We start from the raw sequence: 24,922 nt of genomic DNA, 5'->3' as shown, positions 1-24,922 counted from the left end.
TCATTTCAGCATACTTGGTTTAAGCTTTTTACATGTTATTGAAATTATTTTATTTTCCATCTTCGCTACTGGAATAATCTATATTTGCTTAAGAACTGTTCATTCACGGGTAATCTCAGGATTATAATTTTAAAGACAAAGTCAATTCATGAAGTGCAGAGCTGCAGAAAATTTGATATTTGCAAGATGGAGAAGAAACTCAAAGGAATTGTAATTTGATGAAATTACTTGTGTATTTCATATAGTTAGAATATGGTTTGTATATTTAAACCAATATATTATTTACATAGGGAGAATTTTGTACTGTAGACGAGAGATAAACCTATAATTATTTAGTAAGGTAGATTATTGTAATGGTTTGCTGAATGGGCTCCCCTCGTCTCAAATTGTGCGTCTTCAGCGAGTACAGAACGCATGTGCACGGCTGATTTGTAGTCAATCTAGATTTTCAAGGATCACCCCATCAGTAGAAAATAATTCCCATACATTTCTTTACCCCCTTTTCTAATTTTGTTCTCAAGCATTTCACCAGCTCTTAATTGCTGCGCAGTAGAATATATGCACATAGTTTCTGCGCTATATAAATCAGTATATATTATAAAACTATAAAGTAAAAAAAAGGGTTTTGGGTCGTGTATCTCATTATCCAACTGAAAAAAATTGATGTTAATTTTATTATTCATGCCCCTCCCCCTCCCTCAAAATATCCTGGCACCAGCTCTGAGGGTAGTACAATTTCCACTCGACTTGTCATTTGCAAACATGTGGGAATAAGCAGGGGGTGACAATTTATACCATTCAAATGTAGGCCTTGAACTAATAAAATTCATTCTATAACCTCAATGAGAAAAGTATCTTAGTTCACTGAATCATATTTTCAAATAATGTATGTAGAAATTGTACTTTTAAACTACAGCAACCCTCATAGAGGACCTCATAAATCGCATGTCGATAACCAAATTTAATCTTATGAGGTGATGATGCCATAATAGTGAAGTGATGACTTGTTCAAAATTTTCCATCTCTTTTTTTTTGTGGGGGGGCGACAGATAATTATATTGGATGGCCTTATTTCATGGAATACCAGAAATATTCCATTCATCTGCGATTCATGGAATATTTTTGTATTCCATTCTGAGCCACCCAATATACTAAAAATATTCAAACAATAAAAATACAAAATTAGTACAAATACACACATGTCTAATTCCCCAGTTTATAAACAACTATTAGTGATGTTACTAATTCAAACTGATCACAATTTTCAGGATTGATTTCCACTTATAATATGGGTGTTGATATCAATCTCAAAGGTATGATTAATTTAAATTGGTCTTGACTTATTGGCCTGAATTCACAAAGGTGGTTTTGAAAACACACGGTTGAATCCATGGTTTATGTAGATTTCCTGTATGAATTACACTTAATTTAGCATGTAACGGGCGCGTGTATAAAAATTGTTCAATGCTGATGCGCGCTTTTGTCAGTGTGCCAAATTAACGCCTGTTACCATGGTAAAAGATACTATTTCATTCATGAGTCTACTGTTTGAAGAGTGGGCTCATTAATTCAAAACAGGGGACTGATGAATAAAATATTGTGGATAACCACGGCAACATGCGTCAATTTGGCGCACTGTGACAAAAGCGTGCAACAGCATTGGAATTTTTTAATATACATTGTAAATTAAGTGTAATAATTTATACAGGAAATCTGCATTAACCATGGACTCAACCGTGGGTTTTCAGAACCACCTTTGTTAATTTGGGCCATGTAGACTGGTCCCAGAACCAAACTATGGCAAATCAACCAACACAATAAGACTTCATCAACCAGCTAATGTTTTTACAATGACCAGCTTTTAATCATACAATGTATACAATTTACAGGTGTATCAATAGCATTTCTCTTTCTAGTATTTATGTTACTATCACTATGTGATCAATGTAACATGTTCCAGAATATTACACACTAAAATGAAATAACCAATATCAAGACAATAATGAAATGAAAACTAGACACAAATAAATCATAAATTATAAATGCAAATCTCTTTTGGGTGTGACAAAAAAGATTGTGACAGAATGAATAACAGGAAAAAATGAAAGCAATGAAATGAAAATTGACTGGATATTCAAGTACCCTTACTTTTACAGATGGATCATTTATGATTTAAATAATGGTTGTTGTGAGAGACATTAATAATAGGGTAGTAAGATATATCTTTAGGACAACAATTACTTTACAAGTTTTCATGGTCAATATATGCCCATGCTTTCATTAAACTAATATAGTTTTCCGTTATTATCTCAATAGTGTCAATTATATCAATCATTAGGTCAATTGCCATAGAAATTAAAACTAAGAAGATCACCTTCATTGAAGATGACCACGATCTGATGTGGAAAATAATCATGAAAACATTTTGGGGATTATTTTAGATTTTTGCTCCTTCCCAGTGTTTATTGTGAATGTTTATTGTGAATTTTTGATGTGAGAAAACAGAAGAAAAGGGTTGATGGTATATTTTTGTATAGCTCAGATGGATAGAAGTGACTCAATAAAGATAATTTAATGTAGGCCTACAAAGCAAAACTGTTCTTATCATCAAAGCACAAACCATAGCGAGATTGAAGTAATAAATAAGACAGGTATGAAACAAACTAATAGTTGAATATAATTTTGATTGAATATGCACACATTGCATTAACAATATGCTACATGCACAAAGCTACAATAATGATTCTTGATTTGACACTGCTTATGTACGATCATTGTGAATGGAATTCAAGCATATAGAGCAAATGTACACCAATGTACACAGAGAAACTAATAGTCACTATCTTGAAGGTTTAAAAAAAAAATTTAAAGATATTTTTTATCATTTCCAAATGATTCACACACTCGACCAGCTTGAACTGATATAATTACAAAACATCAAGTTTCTTTTAATGAAAACATAACAAAATTCAGAGCAAAATACAGAGTATAAATCAAAGGCGCAATTCCACTATTAATCTTTAGAAACATCTTAAACATTTTCTCTCCAATTTGAATCATATTAGCATTGTGAATTGTTTCAATTGATTTTCATGTTTTCAGAAACAAAATTAGCTTCCATCATTTCATTTCACATATCTTTGAAAGGAGGAGGGAAATGTAAAACTTGATTCCTTGAAAGCAAGATATCATTTGCGATACCAATAACTTCATTTATTGCAAGTTATTACTATCCTAGTTATTTCATAGAAAATCACACTGAAGTTGCAAAAGAAACCAATATCCACTATGCAGAATATAACTAAACCAAATTATAAAAACAGCACAAGAAAAGTAAATGATTTGTTATGTTTTTATGGTCTTGTATACACTAAACTATTGTTCTTGGAATTCAAAAGCAAAATCAAAAGGCTTTTTGTTTGATTGAGGTACTTGCCTGGTTGAGCAAGCAAATTTTGAAATAGCTAAAAAGACATTTTCAGAATGATATGAGCTTTAATGTTCTGCACCAATATTTGATATAGAGAAGGAAGAATGATCAAGCATGTGCCGGTCAATTTTCAATGGCTTGTTAAAATGACGTTTTATCAACAATTCTGTGTTATTTTCATAACTGAATGTAAGGGGATAAAAAAACTCAATAATGAAAACAATTTGAAGTTTTTACCCGCTCAGTTTTGGCAATCAAAAATAGTCTTTGCTCTGAAACACTAGTCAGAAAACTCCTTTTAATTACCCTGCATGGGTTAAAACATATATATTTTCATGTATGAACCAACAACATTTAATCCTTAACAAAAAAAAAAAATGCTGTTCTTATTCATTGTTAAATTGTTATGGTAGAGCCTGTATTACAAGCACAAATATATTAATGACTACACAGCAATGGGTCAATACTGTAGGTACAGTGAACAGTATCATTAAGTGATATGATATGTGCTTAGCATGATAGCATACAGGTCTAATACCATGAAAAATTAGTTGCTATTACACATCATAGTGAAAGCTTTTAACCATCATTGTGGGTAAGCACCAATAGAATGTTCAATTTGATAAAAACGGTCTACTTTATAAACCTTAACCAGTAAGAATAATACTTATTTACTTGTCAAATGCAGTTGATCCATTCAACTCTCCATGCCAACAGACAGGAATGATGCTATGCATTATTTGGAACATATGCTATGGAGCAACATTTTTACACCCATTTCTGACATGAAAAAAGGGGAATATAACTGACATTGACAACTTACAAAATATTAACTTGGATAAACTCAATTAAAAAATACAAACTGATTGTTAAGCATGTAATTTTGGTCAAAATTTATCATGCTTTCCAAACCCAATCAGATTGGCAAAATAATTTGACACCTCCTCCAAAATTCACACTAACTGATAACTATTTCAGTATCATTATTTTTAAAGAAAACTATCACCTTGATGAAAACTTAAATTTCCTTATCCTAAATTTCTAACATTCTTGGCAACTTTTGTAACTAGACAGTATTAAAAGATTTTAAGAAAAATTATGTTAATATCCTGCTACTCTCAAATCTTTATTGTCTCATTTAATTAATTTGTCCATTGTGAAAAGTGGCAATGGTGTACAAGCCTCTTCAGTAAACTTTCCTAAAAGGAAAATTTTTATTTCAAATGAATTCATTACAAACCAATGTTAAAAATTTCTATGTATTTTTTTTCATATCAACGGTTGTTTTTAATTGGTTACATTGCTTATATCCTTTTACCTAAAACTACATAATCATACATAACTTCAACATCAACAACAATCAAAATATAAATATAGATCTATATAATTTTCACTATATCATTTCTCCTCCCCTTGTATTTGCCCTGCCTTGAAAGCACACCACTCTTCTGTTTTCATACATAGCTGCAGTAGATAGAAAGAGAATACAAACTCTGTAAATCTCTTTAAATTTGCAAATGGAAGGTCGCACTGATCAGAATTTCTCTCAACATCTGCAGGTCATTATTGTATGAGATCTCTTTTAAAGGTAGAGCATCATTCATTTTAATATAACATAATCTTAGTCTGGATCCATGTGTTTGTGGCAAATGTTGCAATCATTAGAGAGAAGAGGGGGAGGGTTGAAATTTTTGTTTTTTTTAAAAATGAAAGTGTAAAAATATCAAATTGTCTGCAAATCAGATATCTTAATTCAAAGTCACACTGAAACAATTAAGCTTCAATATAATATTGATATTGACTTTAGCAATTACTTGTCACAAATTAGCTTTTAAAAATAAGCTAACTGGCTGTGATGTTTTCAGTGAATGACACTACCTTTAAAATCCACAACACAAATATTTCTGTCACCTGATCTCGAATACTGCTCCTGATAACAGCAACATATAGCAGATATATGCACCTGGTTTTAATATGGATGAGGCCTACAAGTAATGCATTCAAAACAGGACAATGTGTACTAGAGTGGCAGGGGTTATTATCTCATACACATAACCAGCATATTACACATTTGTTAGGTGTGGGTATATCAGTTTACACACACTTGGTCTAAATCCACCTGGTCTAATTACCACAAAGTTATATTTCATTTTGTCTAACTGGCACTTGGTCTAATTACCAGAAAGGTTATCTTCATTCAGGTTACACCCTTTTGGTCTATATTTCATTTTGTCTAACTGGCACTTGGTCTAATTACCAGAAAGGTTGTCTTCATTCAGGCTACACCATTTTGGTCTATATTTCATTTTGTCTAACTTGCACTTGGTCTAATTACCAGAAGGCCTGAAGATCACTTGAACTAATACTCACTTGGTCTATACCATTTTGTCTTAACAGCCCAAAAGAAAAATAATTAAGCACATTGAGACTACATTAAATTAGGCAAACTGGAAAGTTGACAAACTATTTCTGAGGCCAAGAGGAAATTAGACAGAATGTTAAATAGATGAGCTGGGGATGTTTCATTGGAGTTGTCAGCGCTGACAAGCACAGTTACCATAGTAACAGTTGGATAATGACAACTTGTAATTGTTGACAAACCTACAGTGCCCTGGTTGTAGAAAAATGAAGAAAGACCATGTAGAGTCTTACAAACTGGTGTGTTAGACCAAGAGGATAGAGACCACGTTGATAGTGTATCTAGGTTTCAACTGCATCAGGGGGCGTCCTACCGGGCTGGGTATCTCTGGTGTAATACACTCTATAGTAGAGTACTTTAGATCTGAAGAGTGAGTAGGAGTTGTCAAACTTAAGCAGATATATACCTCTACCAGGGTACTTATGACTGCCAGCATACACCTCTTGGTGACAGTCTCGTCTGTAGATTGGAATGATCTCATCCATAGGGGGCCCCCTATCCTTCGTTCCACGCTCGATATCACTCTTACCTGCAGAATGAAGTAAACATGATCAGGGATATACGGGTCAATTAGACCTCATTTAAGGTTTGTTGAAGTATGTAGTAACTAGCATGGAATATGTGAAAAAACTTTTGGTTATTCAACTAATAATAATACAGTGTAATAAGAGATGATATACCTAAAAATATAATGTAATGCAATTTCATTTACAAAGCAAAGATATATAACTTCAAATTACCGGAAAAATCTACAACTGGTATTTTGGATAGATGTATATTTTCAATTACTTCTTAAATCTATCCCAAAAAAATTTGGATATAATTACAATTTTACCTTTATTCCATTTATTTCCTTCAAGAAATCTCCTAAATATTCAATCTTCTTCTGCAGCTTACTGGATAACAATGAAACCAAAATTTGTTAGCTCCATGTGGTACATTACAAGGAAGCAAAGTGGGTTTGATTAAAAGAATGTGTCTAGAAGTAAAGCACAAGTAAACACATGATTAAAATCCATTTTCTCTATTTCTATATACCCCTTCTCTTTAAAAATAGAAAGGATTTATCTTACCTCCTCCTCCTTCTTCATCTTCAAACTCTTCTTCATCCTCGCTAGAATCACTAACATGGACACTGATTGCATTACTCTCAGCCTCCGTCCATTCAAAGTAGAGACCAAATCCGATATCATAGCTATCTGTTGCAAACTCCCAGAAGATATACTTTCCTTCTTGATGTGTAGGTACTCTGACAGTCACAGTCTCACCGTGTCCAACCTTTATTACAGACTCTTTCTCTGATACAAGCTCTTTCTTAAATTCTTTGATGTTCTTACGTGTCCAGCATGATGCCTTGCAGATGACTGGATATTGGTCCTCTGTAAATCAGCAAATATCATAAAAACAACAATTTTAAATGATAATTTAATATTTACTTCATATATCATAATATTGTTGCATTTTTTTAAGTTCAATATTCGTCTTGGTGTAATAGTGATGAGAACTTAGCAAATTTTCATGAAAATCAACTTTTACTGACAGGTTTAGTGAAATCATTGGGTTTGATCGACTGAGAAGCAGTTGATCCTACCAATAAATGACACTCGGTCAGTCATTGCACTAAAAAGATTTTTAAACACACATTCCTTTTTACCAATAAGAGAGTGATTACCTTGTATTTAATTTTCAAATTTGTTTTTATATTAGAGTCTTCCTATAATGGATTATCATAATACTTGGCAAGTAAACATTGGCAAAATAGGCTACTCATCTTTAAAACTACTTTATATACTATTACCAGGGCAGTGATTCACAAGACCTTCATCAGCACAAATTAACATACGAAACACTGCAATGCATGTAATAAAGTAATGTGGGCTCCAATAAAAACATATATCTCAATGCTTTATACAGATATTAATTTCACTTGCTGTTCACACTTAAAACAAATTTCTTAAATCCCTAGTCTAAATGTTGCCCCTTCAATATGAATTACCGGAACTTGATATGACAATCATATCAGCTTGCAATTTAACTCTCACTGTCATACTACACTAACCCACCAAACACACTATAAATCAAGATTAGTTGATTAATATATCATGAGAAATAAATAATTTTAATGGCTTCCTCACTCATTCAAGCAAATCATCAAATCCCTGGGTTTAACTTTAGTCGTTGTTTTTTTTTTGTGAAATAATTGTGTATTTCAATCTATTGACATTTCAAGAATGATTGCATGAAAGTAGTAATTAGTTCTTACCATCACTGTTGAGGGGAATATTATTAATATCTCCATTGGGAGGGGCAGCATCACCTTGATCACCCAGCTGTAAGTGGCTAAGATCTTGTGCTAGTGTGTTAGGAGATGTCCCATCTTGTGGAGGTGCTCCCTCTGCAAAAAACAAAGAAAGAATTAAAGATCTATTCAGTTGCATTTCTTAACATTAACGAAAATGAATTCGGTAAAAAAAATACATTGTACTTCAATTCATAGCCTGTTTGATAATACTTTTAGTGATAAGGTACATTTTTCTTATAATAAAATATACATATAGTAATTTGATATCCCTCAGCATGATTACCATTTCCCTTAAGCTCGCCGCACACTACACAATTCAATAAATTGATTTTTGCATTAAATGTGAAAGTTCCAAGAAGTAAAATCATTTTATTTGAAGTTCGGCATAATGTTAATAATAATTAAATCATTATATTGCTTTGCGGCAAGCAAAGTGGTCGGAGGAAAATTCCAAATTGGCTTAAAGTCACAGCCAATGATGACATCATTATGAATTGGAATTGAATTTTCTATCATTCCTACAGGGTGGGTCCAACTAGAATGAATTTCTATTTCAATCGTCTTACAACTATTCAGAACTCTCTATTCTGTTCACTAAGATTTTATTGGTTGGAATGCTCATATCAAATGTTTTTATAATTTCTTTTAAATTCAGATTGCAACGAATTCTATAGAGTGCGCTGGGCTTTGGCACTATGGAAGTAAACCCTGGTTTATACCTGTTTGGTTTTCCATCGTTAATGATGGGGCAGTATGATTGTGTAATTGTTGTTGTTGCTGCTGTTGCTGGTATTGTGCTTGTTGGATCTGTTGCATGTACTGCTGATAATAGTGCTCTTGAAGTTGTTGCAGGAAAACTTGTTGCTGAAACAAACAGAAAATGAAACAAAATTGAATCAAACATATACATGTAATATCATTATCAACTGTTTGTTCATAGCTGAATTTCATATTATGCCACTGATCAGAGAGTAAATTCATGGACTAAATTCATGTAGGGTTTATTCCAACCATCTTCCCTTTCTTTCTACTTCTCTTTGTTTCAGCACAGACATACGTACAGAAATCAATTATGATAAACAATTATATTATCATACCCATTCAAGGTTTAAAAAAACATGTATGGTTTATGAAAATTCACTTTTGAGAATTTAGGCCAACATTTCAAATATTGAGAGGACTATAATCGCACTCAAACCCTAAACTTGATTAAACTGTTATCTTTTCCAAGATTAAGTTCTGATCAAAATGCTAAACAAGACAAACAAGAAATGTAATAAGAAACAATTTACCACACAGAATAGATATATAATACAGGAATAAAAACAATAATACAAGAATAAAATTATAAAAACTCAATGCACTGAAGCCGTTGAAGACCATAAATTTATCTGAATTTAATGAAGCACTGACTAATCTATTTCTGATAAATGTACAGTTGACTAAATACTACAGCCGCTTGAAATGACTTTCAGTGAAATGAAACAAAAATCATGATATGAAATAATGCAACACACACCCCCCCAAATAAAATATAAGTTGTCACATTTCAACAAGAGCTAGGGTGATGTGGGAGGTAGAGTGGCTGAACAACTGCTGGAATGAGCCTGTTCATGGTTGTTAACTGCGCATGAGCAGAAAAGGGTCATTTGAGATAAACCATGAAGGCGGCTTTCTTATTCAGTGACATAGGCATTTGTGATTTGATGATTATTCATGTATTCCTTTCAAAATATTCATTTTATCACATACAAGCTGAAGAGTAATGAATAAAGCCTTCATAATAACTGGTATTTGACAGTAGCCTAAACAATAGTCAAATGTGCCAAAGGCAGATTATTAAACATATTTCCAAACTTTATCCCTGATGTACTATTCTAGTCACCTGGTCTATACAATGCCTTTTGTTCTTAAAATTTGAATACTCTACCGCTAAAGCTTACGCAACATCTACATTCAAAAATTATAGTGCTTATCATAATGAAAAATCACAAAGGTCAGTTGAGAAAAGTTGATCATGAGCTAACCGTGAACTGGCTTATTTAAATAAGATTGCACTGCATCATGGTTTTAAGTCAGTGTCGCCATTTCCAGCCCCACTTTGTCACCCCCCCCCCTTTCATGAAAGAAAAAGCTCAAATTTTTGTGATTTACTTTTACTTTTGCTAATCAAATTGTTTCTAAGAAAATGGAGACTTTGGTTATTAACTCAGCACTGTTCATAGTAAAAAAAAAAAAAAAAAAATCCCTCTGACAGGGCTGTAGGTATATTGAAACTGAATGGACTCTACACATATTGACTGATCATGTGACATTTCCATACATCTGCAAGGGACTATTGTGTACAGAAATAATTAATGATCACATCTATAAAATGCTTTAAGCCAGCGGTCTGCAATAAGCATCAAACAAATCCTGATTTAACATAATCACGACTCATTTAGCATCAGCCTCCATCCTTTTGGTAATGCAAACAGAGCTTACATAAAGAACCTTTGCATGAATAGTCTATCTCCATGGTAACATGACATCTATTCATAAGGCTTACATACTCTCTGTTTGAACAGATATCTTCTCCAACCATCAACCATTCACCATAGCACACAGCTCACTCCTCCATACTCCAATAAAGATTTTCCCCTTATAAAACTTTAAAAAATTCTAACATTAGCCAGACATGGTTTCCCAAATAGGTACTGAGTCGTTAATTAATGCATAACAAAGGGTGATATTACTGTAAAGCTTCCTTGAAATAATTATCTTTCATGCCAAGAAACATGTTCTTTGTCCATTTCTTTGCATTTTCCACAATAAATACATGATCCACCACAACGGTGAAAATAAGAAATCCTTAGTGAATAAGAACAGTGTTTGAAAAGAAATTCATACAACTACATGTATATCTCTGATAAGACTTGAGATAATGGCTGATCAGACAATGTTTATTCTTATTCCACTTGAGTATCAAAATGAAAATGGTTGGTTGCCGCAACTATATTTTCATCTTTCATAAATTAAAAATAAATCATTTATGATGAAAATACAAATGAACACACGTACTGTAGTAGAAGAGCGAAAGAAATACTGTATATAAATCTACTTTATTACATTTTATGCTGTTTTTCTATGAAAAATCCTTTCGTGCCTGAAATAGGATTAAATACAAATTTCCTGTTTTTACCATCAAATGAAGAATAAAATACTGTCTGCAAGAGTTCATTTTGTTACGGGGAGGAATCACTCCATTAAACCCATATTCTCCACATGACTTCACCTGGTTGTGTAATGGAGGCTATGGAGCCAAAAGTAATCTCATTCATATATGTATATGATAATGTAGAAAATATGATGTCTGCAAATAAATTTGATATAATTTTTCCTGTAAAGCCTAAAATGTTCTTAACAATATAACCAAATTTTTAAACCAACTAACAACCAGTGCAGATTTCCCTTTAAAACCAAATTAAGACCAATATATATTCTGTTGATGATGATCATACCATTTGTCAGAAACACCCAAACATACAAATCCTTTGCAGTGTACATAAGATGATTCAAAAGATGAAAACAGATTCAGATATATGAGAAGATGACAACTTACCTGTTGTGGATTGTGTGGATATTGCTCGACAGCTAGTGGGCGAAGCTGGGGTTCCAACTGCTGATAAACAGACTCTTTAAATTGTAACCTAAGATATCAAATAAAAGGAGTATGTTTGGTCATCTAATATCAGATCATAGTGAGGTTAATGTGCATAAATTAGGTTGATTAGGATGGCCATTAACAAACAAGATGAGTTAGATATACATTTAAAAATAAAAGAAATGTAATCCTCACCAACAGTGTATAAATTTTGAAATGAAAATGTGCTTGCTCCTGTTTTTTTTCTCCTTTCAAAAGTGTATTTTTTCACTGTTCTGGGGAGTGTTTCATCAACATTTTGTCTGACATGTCAGATCTGAAAACATTCCTTGATTCTGATTGGCTGAGAGGCATTGTTACTATGGTTACTGTTGGGTAAAAATGGGGAGCGTTTCATGAAAGGACTATTTTTGACAAGTCCTGTTTTATCCGACAGTAATCATAGTAGCAGTGCTTCTACGCCAATCAGAATCAAAGAAAGCTGTCAGCAAGTTTTTAAGACCATACTATCTGATTTTGAAAAAAATCGGAAAGTTCCCGAAACAATACATACTTTAAAGGATGGAAGTTAGAGTTAATCATGAGAATTTATTTGGTAAGGAAAACTCATTTTGTATATTTAAAAGAATGTGGAAAAAAGATTTGAAGGCTTGCAATTGTACTAATGCGATTGCCCACATTTTCAACTCTGCATAGACAGACACCAGAATTAAAAAATACATTTGATCCTAAATGGAGTAATGATGATAAATATGAATATCTGCATGCAAAAAAAGTGCCCCAAATTGGGGGAAAATCCATTGTAGGGGAAGGTTTTATTATTATACCTTAAAATCACACATCCTATATGTCTTTATATAAGTAATACCATCAATTACTTTTATCATTGGAATTATGAATTTTAGTATATCAATAACGGTTACCATGGTAACACACTCAACATGTACTATGAGCATTTATACAGTACATGTCAATGTGTATGTTGTGTATTATCATGCTATTTTGATTTAAAAAAATGATAATTTTCATTAACATTAAATACATATTCTCTATAAAATCATCAAGTTACCTACCAAAATAACAACAATTTTCTTCACTTTCTACTGATACCAATTTCTAAAATATTATGAGCTTTTAAAGATTTTTATAATGTATCACTAATTCACTTTCACTTTATAATGACATGCTTCCATTTCCCAGAAGCATGCTTGCAGGCATGCTCGATGGTTAAAATGCTTAAGCTTGTGCTTTACATGTAAGTTCATTTAATCTTTAATTCATATCTCTGAAAAGGAATATTTAGTTTATAAGCGGGAGGGGAAGGAACTCATTTGTCTATCTTGTTCAATAAATAAGATCTGATCGATGGTTTTGAGGTTTGGATGTGGTTGTCTGAGATGTATTGATATGCCTAAAAAAACCCTCTTCTAATACTCCAGTAGAATACTTTAAAAAAAATATGGCAGAAGAGCTACCAAGAACAGGAGTGTCTTTATGTCATATATTACAATGACCACAGGGATATAGACAACATGTACATTTACACATAACTGATTTAAAAAAAAAGTTAGTACAAGGTTTTCATATTTCAATAAAATATGCCTGTAAGTTGTTCAATAATGCTATTTAGACTAAAATGAAATCTGTATAAATAAAAAAACCCTGATTAACTTTCCAGTGTCAGCATTAAGATGAAGCAGAAATATTGGTGATGACTTTGAATACATGGGTATATCTGATCATCGCATTTATGAAATTATAGTCCAGTCCAGCAGTGTAATGGGTCAATAACTTTTTTTTTGGGGGGGGGGAGGGCAGACAAGACATGAGGCGATATTTCTAAAATGCTGCACATGAGCAATCGAGCAAAAGTTATGTACTTTTCAATAGGTATTTACATATATCATTCTGACAATAATAGAAACAAATTTCACCAATTTTCCTAAGTTTCTTTTTTTTTTTGGGGGGGCATGGTCCCTAAGCCCCCATCTGTATGCCAGTCGGGGCTAGCCTTCTTATCGAATTCACATTTTGGTGATGATTTCATCACAAGTTTAGAGAGAAGATAAACATGGTTTTCAATAAGTTTACAGACTTACACCAATGTAATGTCTACCCATCTTATTCAAATCATGATCAAAATATACTAAGCACTCAAAGTTCATTGTACTTAAACTTGTCTTTAGTAACTGCTTGTCAATAGTAACTGAGTTAAAATATTTCCAAATTGTTCATAAATTCATACATAACTTTACAAATTGCTTTGTAAAGCATACCACAGGAATAATTGTCATGATTGTATCACACTCACCTTTGTTGCTCTTCTTTAAGCTTTTCTGCTTGTCTTATCTCCTCTTCTTTCCTCTGTCTTTCTTCTTCTAACCTTTGTCTTTCTCTCTCCTCTTCTTCACGCTTTCTCCTCTCTTCCTCCTCTTTCCTATTTGAAATAAATGCATGCAATTCACAAATAGCATAAATAAGCACTCAGTGGGAATGAGAATTTGATTAAAAGTGGTAAAGTAATATATCATCACATCACACTATAGATTTTAGACAGCATTCTACATCATAGGAAGTGTATATTCAATGTCTAAATACTTATTTTACGACTTAATTTTGTTAGTTTTTCTTTTTACTCTAATGAATATCTTTTCTTATGTGTACAAGTACAACCCAAAATTCATCAAGTTCACAAGACCATTTCTAAAAAAAAATCTGTTGGTTTGATTCAATCATGTTCTTTCATTTGCCTACACATTGAACTTAATTTTATTGGTTTGTATTTGCCTTGAGGTTCATATTAAAAATCTAATTCACCAATCCTATCAAGTATTCTGCAAATCTTATGCACATCCTTGCACAAACACGTTCAATTACTGAAATTAGTGAAATTCAATCCCTCACCAAACAAAATGGAGTGGTATTTTCTTAGCATGTCCTAGATGTCATCTGAGTGTCATCAGACACCCAAAGACTCCTGGAAGGGCCCCTATGGCTGAGATTTACAACTGGCGGAATGAAGATTAAATCCAAACCAGGAGATCCAACCACAACAACTATTCCACAAAGAACCCTCATTATTTACCCCCCCCACACACACACACATGTAAAAAGAAGTGCATGATAAAGAAACTGATACCTGCATGTATTTCTCTGTATATTTCTTTTTATCAGAATTGAAAATAAATGAAATGAATAACTGATGTTCTGAAATAAATTTGAACAAAATGCACAGATTTATGCATCAACATAGATGACTATTAGAATTGGAAAGAAGAGATTGTTTTGTTGCATCTTGTGGTTTGCATGTGACTGGACGAAGAAACTTGTTTAAAAGAGGAATGTACAGTAAAATCTCTCTGTAAAGACATCATAGGGTGCGTTTATTCGACACTTTTTTACCCTAGAATCATGATTCAAATCACGATTGCGTTTAGTCGAAAGTGGAAATAAACGTCTTTCAAATCACAAACATGAAACACGGAAAAAGGGGCGTTTGGAAAGACGTTTCTTTAGAATCACGAACGATAAAGGTCGTATAAACTATATCGTGATTTGAATCATGATTCTATGACGTCATTGTGTCGTGCTTCTTCCGGGTTCGACTCAAAGGCGCGCGCTGTGTTTCGTGCAGGTTAATTTTCGTGTAGCAGTATTGCCAGTGTACTAGTACCGGTATATGCCAATTTTCACGTGCATTTAGGAATTATCATTCTGTGTATTGTACCCCCGGGGTTGTACTGTAGCGTCATTTGTATATTTCATTGTTTACATCGATCATATCTTCAAGTTCCAAAGGCACAAATTGGACTGACGACCAACTCAGTGCTCTGCTTGTGCTTTGGCCTGAAGCAAAAGCATCCCTTAACGGGATTCACAGAAATAAGACGATCTATATTGCCTTTCAGCGGCGCTTGCGAGGGAGGGATTTCTACGGAGATGTGGCACCGCCTGTCGACGGACAAAATTAACAGAATTCGTGCCCAGTACTACGGCTACTGAACACCATTTTCGATGAACAGACAAGATTTAATACAAAGGCAAAAAGAAGCTGCTGAAAACTGCTTATCTAAAAAAAAGAGCCAATGGAGTAAATTAGAGAGTCAAAAGGGGCCTAAGCTTTCGATCCTAGCAGAATCTTCGTCGGAGGCAAAATGACAAACATATAAAGTGGAACAACCATGATATAGACCACAAACATCCAACAGCAACACTAGAAACAAGGAGACAAAAGGGGCATTAGTGAGAAGAGATGACCAATCAGGTTAATGAAGGGGAAGAAAGAAAAGGAGTAGGTAGACACAAAGGGAAGTAGGTGTGAGTAAGGCCAAAGAAAGACCTCAAGCCAAGAGGGATTAAGATATGGAGCAGGCAACATCAAACAGGATCTGGAACAAAACAGTGATAAAGGGTATGAGGAAGAGATGAATAACAAGAGAATTAGTGAGAGGTGGGTCAAACAGGTAACAAAGAAAGGCATAAAAAACTGGTGCAAAAGAGTGGGGGAAAAAGGGAAAGATTTAATACAAGTAAACAAAAACAATACGAGGTACAATACACGGAATTCTGGAAGTAAAAGATTTATTTTTCGGAAGCCGACTAAACGTTGCACAAACGATCGCGCGTTAGCTCGGGCGGCAGCAAAAATCTAGCAGCCGACTTGAAATTAGAAACACGCGCGAAAATGTTGACCTATACTTCCTGGATCAAACTGCGCACTGTGATGCGCACTGGATCGGCCCGAATTCAGGGAGAAACAGCGTTAGAAAGATGGTCGTATAATTAAACGCTGATTCTGTCGGATCGTGATTCATGTTGCTGTTTTGAATCATGATTCAAATCGTGATTCAAATCATGATTCTGGGTTGAGGTCGCATAAACGCAGCCCATATTCTAAAGAGAGATAAGACAGACATTCGTTATGAGCAGTTGGTTATTATAGACTTGTTTCATATAATGGGGAAAAATATTATAGGGGAAACCAAATCTTTATAGAAAGGAGGCCCTTCTATATAGGTGGTCATTAAAGCAGACTCAACTGTAACTGAAAAAAAATAAGAATCTAAAAGATAAAAGGGATGTTTTCCAATGTAAACCATTTTTATCATTCAACCCAAGCACAAGAAGCCAGATAATGATGTGAGAAGAATTCTAATGTGTCCCTGACATTAAGGCTTGCTTAACCATGGACCTCTCTCTAAGATTAATTCCTTTGAAATCTGAATCGTTTTCTTTACCTGGCTGGCCTCCTACATTTTTACAGTACACATAGGGATGAATTTACAACCTGGACGTGATTCAATATTTCAACTGATCATTTAAGCTTAATAACTTCTAAATATATCGAGTTGGTTTTGATAAAGGAGAAATTTGGAGAAATCTGCAATTGCAATTGTTCATGATGATAAAATACACCTTTTTTTATAGCAGCATTCATGAAATAATAAGCCTGATTACTAGAAATCAGAGGCAAAATGCAATTTATGGACTTTATGTAGCTACTTACTGTGATGTAAAAAAAAAAGATTAATTCTGTAGATATTTGAGGACTTTTCACCCAATCTTTATGTATGTTTCACACTTTGACAGATCTCATGCTTTCTTTAAAACCAACTTGAGATCAAGGTAAACTTCCCCTTTAAAGAACAATACATCATACAAGACTCAATCAAGACAAAGTATAGAAACTTGGATGAGCACATTTTTCAACTATTAGAAGGGCAAAGTATCGGGAAAGTACAATGCAAATAAAGACAAGTAGCCTGTTCCGATGAGATTTTCATTTTGTAGGACATCATAAAAGGAGAGAGATTGAGTGAGCTATGAATGTAAGAATCTACAGATTGCATGTTTTCTTCAACACACACATCCAAGTTCTATCTCTAATGGAATGTTGCAAGAAACTTGCAATCAATTGCAAGTCTATTTTTGGTCCCTTAATCAATATGTCTTGCAATTAACAACAATTTCATGATTTTGATTGCTAATCTGCTCGTTGAAACATGGAGTGTAATCTCATTTGCTACAGTTAAATTGATCTATCAGTTGTAGAATTGCAAGTAAATATTTGCAATTGATTGCAAATATTTACTTGCAACTCCCCCTTAGACTCTCCAACCAAGAATATCTTGGGATGAACTGCAATCCTCAATCAACTTAAGGGCTAAGACACTGTTCTCATTATACTTTCTAAAACTGGTTTACTGGAAACCGTTTCAGGAAACCAGTTTGGAAGATCGCTTTGCTAGTGTTCCCATTTTATTACTCAAAAGTAGTTTTCAAAACCACTTCACGTTAAGCGGTCATGTTGCTATGGGAACACTCTCAGTAGGGTGACATGTTTCGCGCAAAATTTGAAACCACAGCGTAGGCATTCCAGTGATTCCACACACAATGTGTGGAGTAGCATGCTATAAAATGTGCGAAGATCGCTTCCCGAAGAACAGTTGTGTCTTCACTTACACTAAAACCTGTTTAAGGAGGCAAAGCAATCACTAGGTGGTTTTCTGAACTGGTTTGGAAGATCGCTTCCAAGACCGCTTCGACCGTTCTCATTACACGTTAAACTAGTTTCCAGTAAACTAGTTTTAGGACGGTAGTGAGAACGGTGTCTTATTTTCTTCCAATGGTGAATACAAACATATATCTTTCCTGCCAGCTTGCTACCATCTGTCAATTGCATCAATATTTTATTTTTCAAATATTTACCTTTTTCTCTCTTGCTCTTCTTTCTCTCTCCGATGAGCTTCTATATAAGGCTGTAGCTGTGGGCAACGAGTCTCAAGCAACTCACAGAACTGAAGCATACAATCTTCTTTACTCAAATCTCCTAATGCTTGCCATTCTTTTCTGCAGAGTAAAGGGACACAAGGAAAAATATCAATGTACATTCTTAAAGTCTATATTTAAAACTTTCATTTAAAAAAATTTCTTTATCTAAGGAAATGAAAGAATTAATCTTTTTTTTTTGCACTGACAGGCGTCGAATAGACATGTAAAGTGATTTTTAAGGAGCCATTTTCCATGTCCTTATCTGTAAAAAGAAAATGCTACAAAACTGGGAAAACAGTTTTTGTAATGCTTGCAACTTAAATTTATCACTTATCAGTGCTTCAAGCGTTCAACCATGACATTTCAACACAAAGCCAAAATAAAAATGACTGAAAATAGATCAAGGAATTGAATACCATGCAGGTATGACCTTTTGAAGTAACTCTTTGCAATGCTTAACTCGACAATCCAAGCTCAATTTTATTGAAGTAGCACAATCCTTATCTAATCCTGTTGCCACACATTCAAAACACACTTACTTTATCTATCATGGCTTTTTATGAAATCTGACTCTACGCCTTTCACACATTAATTAAAATCCAAATTAATCAATCCTGTCTTAATCCAATACTTGACCAAAACGATACCTATTGTAATAATTATATATAACTCAACAATGCAATGATTATATCAATTACCATTAAGCACCACATGCTTTTTATTTAATGTTATATATTTCTGCAGCTTTTGCAGTGTTAATATTCATTAATATGCCCAATACATCTCTACTTCCTTTGTTTGTTTTGCCCTCCCCCCCCTTACTCTGCATTCCTAATTTTTAATGTGCAATATTTTGTGTAAGAGATTGATTTATGTCATGGGAGCTGCATGTGTGGGGGCACATGCCTCCCGGTGGGGGCACATGCTTCCCGGGGGGGGGCACTCGACCAAAAAAGTGGTAGAGGTGTGCCGCGGGCGAGGCAAAAAACGGGGGCCTTGGAGCGGGCTTATAGTAAAATGGAGTGTCCTCGGAACTGGCTTCTGAACTACAAATGTTTGTGACAACGGGGGTCCTCGGAACGGATCTCCGTATATCTGTGAGTGCGTATGCATCCCTATGGAACGGGCAATCGTGCATGACGCAGCTAGCGCGGCCTCCGCCGGGTGCGCTCGAGCTTAGGCGATGGTCGAAAAGCGCTTTACGGCCGCTTTTCACCAAATTGCAGCTCCTTGTAGCATATCAATGCGACCGGAACGGCGTAACAAAAAATATGCGAAGCTTTGGAGCGGATTTCTTTCTTCTTTTTTCTCAATAAGAAGAAAATGCTATGCCTTGGAGCGGCTTTCTTTGTTCTTTTTCTCAATAAGACAAAAATGCTATGCCTTGGAACGGAAATTTGAGTGTAAAAATGGGGGTCCCCTCCGCGGCACATACCCACTATGCATTATATACTGAGTACCCCCCCCGGGACATGCCTCCAGGCAAGTGCTAAATTTCACTTTTGTACCCCCTAACCCACTTGCCACTCCCACATTTCTGTGCATGTATGTAAAGGTGTAATCGTTTTCTGATGTATTGTATTTGTTCTTTTTATATTGGTCAAATAAATAATAATAATAATAATTAAAAAAAATGAAAATGTTGAGATCATAATTCAGTATTTGGGTTCACAAGGGAGGTTGCAAATTTTGGGGTTTACCTTCTTCTTAGTACTAAATTGATTTTCACCAACTGATAGCATATTGAATACTTTACCCTTAGATTATGAAAACAAAGTCTGCACCGATATCAGGATGCTTTGAATAGAAAGAGTACAATCAAACTAGGTAAACAGAGAAAATTAATCACAGGCAAGTGAAAAATATGGTTGATACATTTTTTAGTAGATATTGGTGTTGAGAGCTTGAAAAAAGTCTTGAACTGAGCCCCTACAGACCAACAATGAGTTGGATACAGAAAGATGATAGCAATTGTATCGTCAATTATCACTGAGTGAAGATGTGATTGCCCTGGCCACAGTTTGTACTTTACAAGGAAATTCTTGACAATGAAAATTGAATTTTATAGAAATTCCACTTCAATCTCATGCAAAATCTACTAGAATTCTAAATCAATCAAGAAATAAAAATGCCAACATCATCAAGTCTTTAAAACACATTTAAATTGCACTTGTGTTAACTGTAAAAAAGTTGATTTCACTGTGATATTTCTATTCCGTTCATGTGCTTCAGAATGCCAATATCAACACCAACATTGAATTTGAAATCACAATTTCCCGAATCCTGGGGGCTAATGTCAGCAGAGAGCTCAAAGATTTTACATTCTTACACATTGTCAGTGTCAACTGTGCAGATAACAGTCAGTAAATCATTATTACTATTCAACACAAGCACCCCTCACCAACAGCCTGATTTCAAATACAGTGTTAGAGCTGGTGTCAAAACACTAATATGGAGCTATTAGTGCCCCATTGTCATTCAACCCAAATCATCCATTATTCTCGTGGACATCTGCTGAAGGAAGATAATTGGTTTGGTAGGTGGATTATATTGTTCATTAGGTGCAAAAATACCCTTTGACTCCACCTGGTATTTTCTGATTGTGAATTCTACCCAGATCAGGAAATACTAATTATTTGGTCAGTGTTGAAACAAGCAGATCATATTTTTATAACCCTCAAAGAATTAAAAAGAAAAAAAAAAAACATGTAGGTACTTTCAAAAACTACCATGTCCATATAAATTTTTACAGAGACTATTCCATCTTGTGAAAGCAAATCATAGGAAACTGAGATGTACAGGAAGATAATTTGAATCTTTAGTGTAGGAATTGGAGTGTTGCAGGTTCAAAACTACACAAAAGTCTTCATCTAAATACACAGAGTCACAGACTATTCTGGGCATGATCACGTTCTTGTAATTTACAGTTATTTTGTGATAAGGGGTTTACATAAAATGTAGACTACATGCACATTGATTTGGTTTGAACCTGGACCACTACATAATACAAGGACATAGTTATCCGAGTTTCCACAATATTCTAGAAATGCCCCTTGATGGTAAAATGACACACCCAAATCCACCTTACCTTTAACCGAAGAAAGTTATTTCAAAATTCACGGACATGTTCAATATTTCACTACGAATTGATAGACATGTTTGTATAATAACAATGATAAACAAGTGGAATGCCTCTGGCCGTCTCACCTGCATCACGCGGTTCAATATAGCAGCAGTGCTCACTTTGAATACTACTCTAACTCGCACAAGATGTTCAGTGATACATGGTTACTCTTATTTCCTTTTTTTATGAACTAGACCAATAAACTTACAGAGATATGATGGTTATTCAACAAAAAACCCCAACATGGCCAAAGTTCATTGACCTTACATGACCTTTGACCTTGATCATTTGACCTGAAACTCGAACAGGATGTTCAGTGATACTTGATTACTCTTATGTACAAGTTTCATGAATCAGATCCATAAACTTTCAAAGTTATGATGGTAATTCAACAGATACACCCAATTCGGCCAAAGTTCATTGACCTTTGACCTTGGACATGTGACCTGAAACACGCACAGGATGTTCAGTGATACTTGGTTACTCTAATGTCCAAGTTTAACGAACTAGACCAATAAACTTTCAAAGTTATGATGGTAATTCAACAGATACCCCCGATTCGGCCAAAGTTCATTGACCCTAAATGACCTATGACCTTAATCATGAGACCTGAAACTTGCACAAAATGTTCAGTGATGCTTGATTACTATTATGTCCAAGTTTCATGAATCAGATCCATAAACTTTCAAAGTTATGATGGGAATTCAACAGATATCCCCAATTCGGCCAAAGTTCATTGACCCTAAATGACCTTTGACCTTGGTCATGTGACGTGCAACTCATGCAGGATGTTCATTGATACTTGATTAACCTTATGTCCAAGTTTCATGAACTAGGTCCATATATTTTCTAAGTTATGATGACATTTCAAAAACTTAACCTCAGGTTAAGATTTCGATGTTGATTCCTCCAACATGGTCTAAGTTCATTGACCCTAAATGACCTTTGACCTTGGTCATGTGACATGAAACTCTAATAGGATGTTCAGTAATACTTGATTAACCTTATGGCCAAGTTTTATTACCTAGGTCCATATACTTTCTAAGTTATGATGTCATTTCAAAAACTTAACCTCAGGTTAAGATTTGATGTTGACGCCGCCGCCGTCGCCGTCGGAAAAGCGGCGCCTATAGTCTCACTTTGCTTCGCAGGTGAGACAAAAATGTGTCATTTATAGATATTTCATGCTAAGAAAGATTATATCTGATCTGCTTCATCCTCCATCTTGTTAAAAGTTCACATCTTCTTATTCCTTTTACTTTAGCTCTTAATATTGATTACCAGTTTTAGATTACTGGAACATGCCACAGGCATGAAAATCTCTAAATTGGATGTATGTATTTATATCCATGCTGTCTGATCATCTTATTCTTAAATGGTCTCTTCTTCAGGACCAACTTTGGTCAAAGATTCATCATGAACATACTATACATGTAATGTATGGTGGAAAATAATAAAATCTAAGTTAAAGTCTTTATAGTTTTATTTTGAATATCCTCTCAAAAGAAAAGTTTGACCCTCATTAAAGGGCAAGTCCACCCCAGAAAAGGCTTGGTTTTAGTAAATACAAAAAAATCAAAGAAGAATAACGCTGAAAATTTCATCCAAATCGGATGTAAAATAAAAAAGGTTATGGTACCGGTATTTTAAAGTTTCGTTTATTTTTCATAAGACAATAAATATTCACAACTCAGTGATATACAAATGAGAGTTGATGATGTCCCTAATTCACTAACAGTATTTCTATTGTTTTTTTTTTTAATTATAAATATGTATTTTTTTTTACAGATTTGACAAAAAAGACCCTTTCGATTGAACCACAAAATGTTAAACAATTGTAATTCAACATGTTCTTGGAGGAATAAAACATTTTTTCACATGGCAATGAGGAGAAAATCGAAATATTTCATATTTCATGTAATGAAAAACAAAAGAAATAGTGAGTGGGTGATGTTATCAGTCCCCTTATTTGCATACGGATCAGGATGTGCATAACTGTTTTTTGTGAAATCATGCAAAACTTTAAAATGTCATAATTTTCTGTGTTATTCTTATTAGATTTTTCTCCTTTTATCAAAATCAACTTTTTGTTGGGGGTGGACTTGTACTTTAATGAGGCTAGAAATACATTGATCAAATACTGTCACCATATGTGAAAACAAGCCATCATCAATCATTGATGATGGCTTGTTTTCACATATGGTGACAGTATTTGTCATCATTAAATTTGGCTTTTGTAATAATAATGAGATATATCACATCAATACAAGTAGTACATGATATTAACACACAACACATTACCTCCTATCATTTCCAACAACATCTAGATATCCAGGGGGAGGTAACTTTGAGGCATCTAATTTACCAACGGTGATTTGCTTGGTAAATGCAACTAGCTTCAGCTTATCTTTGTATGTGAGATGGATTGCTTTCCCTTCAAATTCTGTTGAGAAAAAAAAAGATTAAAAAATTGCTTAGTGCAAAATAGGGATTAGAAGTGCTCTACATGTATGCTGCATTGAATAACAAATAAAATAAAACCAAGAAACACATTTTTCAAAGAATAAAGTATTTAAATATAAAAAAGTTAAAGATGAAGTTGTGAGAAGAGCTGAAGTTGAAAAAATGCTTTGTGAAATTATTTTAAGTGGAACCATGCTTTGAAGGAGAAAGTGGAAACAGAGGAGACTTAACAAGGATTGAGTGAATTATTCATAAAACTAAAATCAAGCAAGAGGCCAGAGAATGTTTATAGAAAAAAGAAAGAAAATGATCATAGGGCTAAAATTATTTGAAAGCCATACCTTCCACTCAAAGACCAATAAACAATCTCTGTGAACTGTCTTAAAAATGTTATTATTCTCATCAATGATACACAGTAAAAATGCTCTGTACAACATGGGTTACTTCATGTACATGAAGAGATCTGGTAAATTTCTAATATTTATTCAAATACAGTTGTTTAGATTTTTAGACATTTATTCTAACCCCTTTTAAACTATTCTAGAATCAATTTAAGTTCATAGAGTAAACTAGAATAAATTTATACATGTTCAATTTCCTTTTTACTCTGTATAATTGCTCAGGCATGACAAGAGAGAGGTGGGATGGAGAGATGGAAAAAAGAAAAAGAGAAAGGTCTTTTAATGGACACTGTCCTAACAATCCTTTCAACAGTATATCAATGCATGGTATTCAAATTTTGGTTCATTGTGATTTAATGTACACTGATT

General features: G+C 34.0%; 1 protein-coding gene across 2 annotated transcripts in view; it reads right to left on the bottom strand.

Annotated features, from left to right (window-relative positions):
• Nucleotides 1–1,840: 1,840 nt before the first annotated feature.
• Nucleotides 1,841–24,922, bottom strand: part of LOC121419262 (Golgi resident protein GCP60-like) — a 37,572-nt gene continuing 14,490 nt past the window's right edge. For both annotated transcript variants that reach the window (XM_041613646.1, XM_041613647.1), the window contains exons 2-9: nucleotides 23,991–24,132; nucleotides 18,503–18,643; nucleotides 14,106–14,231; nucleotides 11,753–11,840; nucleotides 8,871–9,015; nucleotides 8,113–8,244; nucleotides 6,923–7,228; nucleotides 1,841–6,378 (exon numbers count right to left, since the gene is read on the bottom strand). In XM_041613646.1, coding sequence (XP_041469580.1) covers nucleotides 6,131–6,378; nucleotides 6,923–7,228; nucleotides 8,113–8,244; nucleotides 8,871–9,015; nucleotides 11,753–11,840; nucleotides 14,106–14,231; nucleotides 18,503–18,643; nucleotides 23,991–24,132 — 1,328 coding nt within the window. In that variant the 3' untranslated portion in view covers nucleotides 1,841–6,130. The remainder of the gene's footprint in view (nucleotides 6,379–6,922; nucleotides 7,229–8,112; nucleotides 8,245–8,870; nucleotides 9,016–11,752; nucleotides 11,841–14,105; nucleotides 14,232–18,502; nucleotides 18,644–23,990; nucleotides 24,133–24,922) is intronic.

The sequence above is a fragment of the Lytechinus variegatus genome, chromosome 7 (genome assembly GCF_018143015.1).
Source record: "Lytechinus variegatus isolate NC3 chromosome 7, Lvar_3.0, whole genome shotgun sequence".
Lineage (NCBI taxonomy): Eukaryota > Metazoa > Echinodermata > Echinoidea > Temnopleuroida > Toxopneustidae > Lytechinus > Lytechinus variegatus.
Note: the sequence above shows the minus strand (reverse complement) of the source record. Positions and strands in the feature narration are given on the sequence as shown.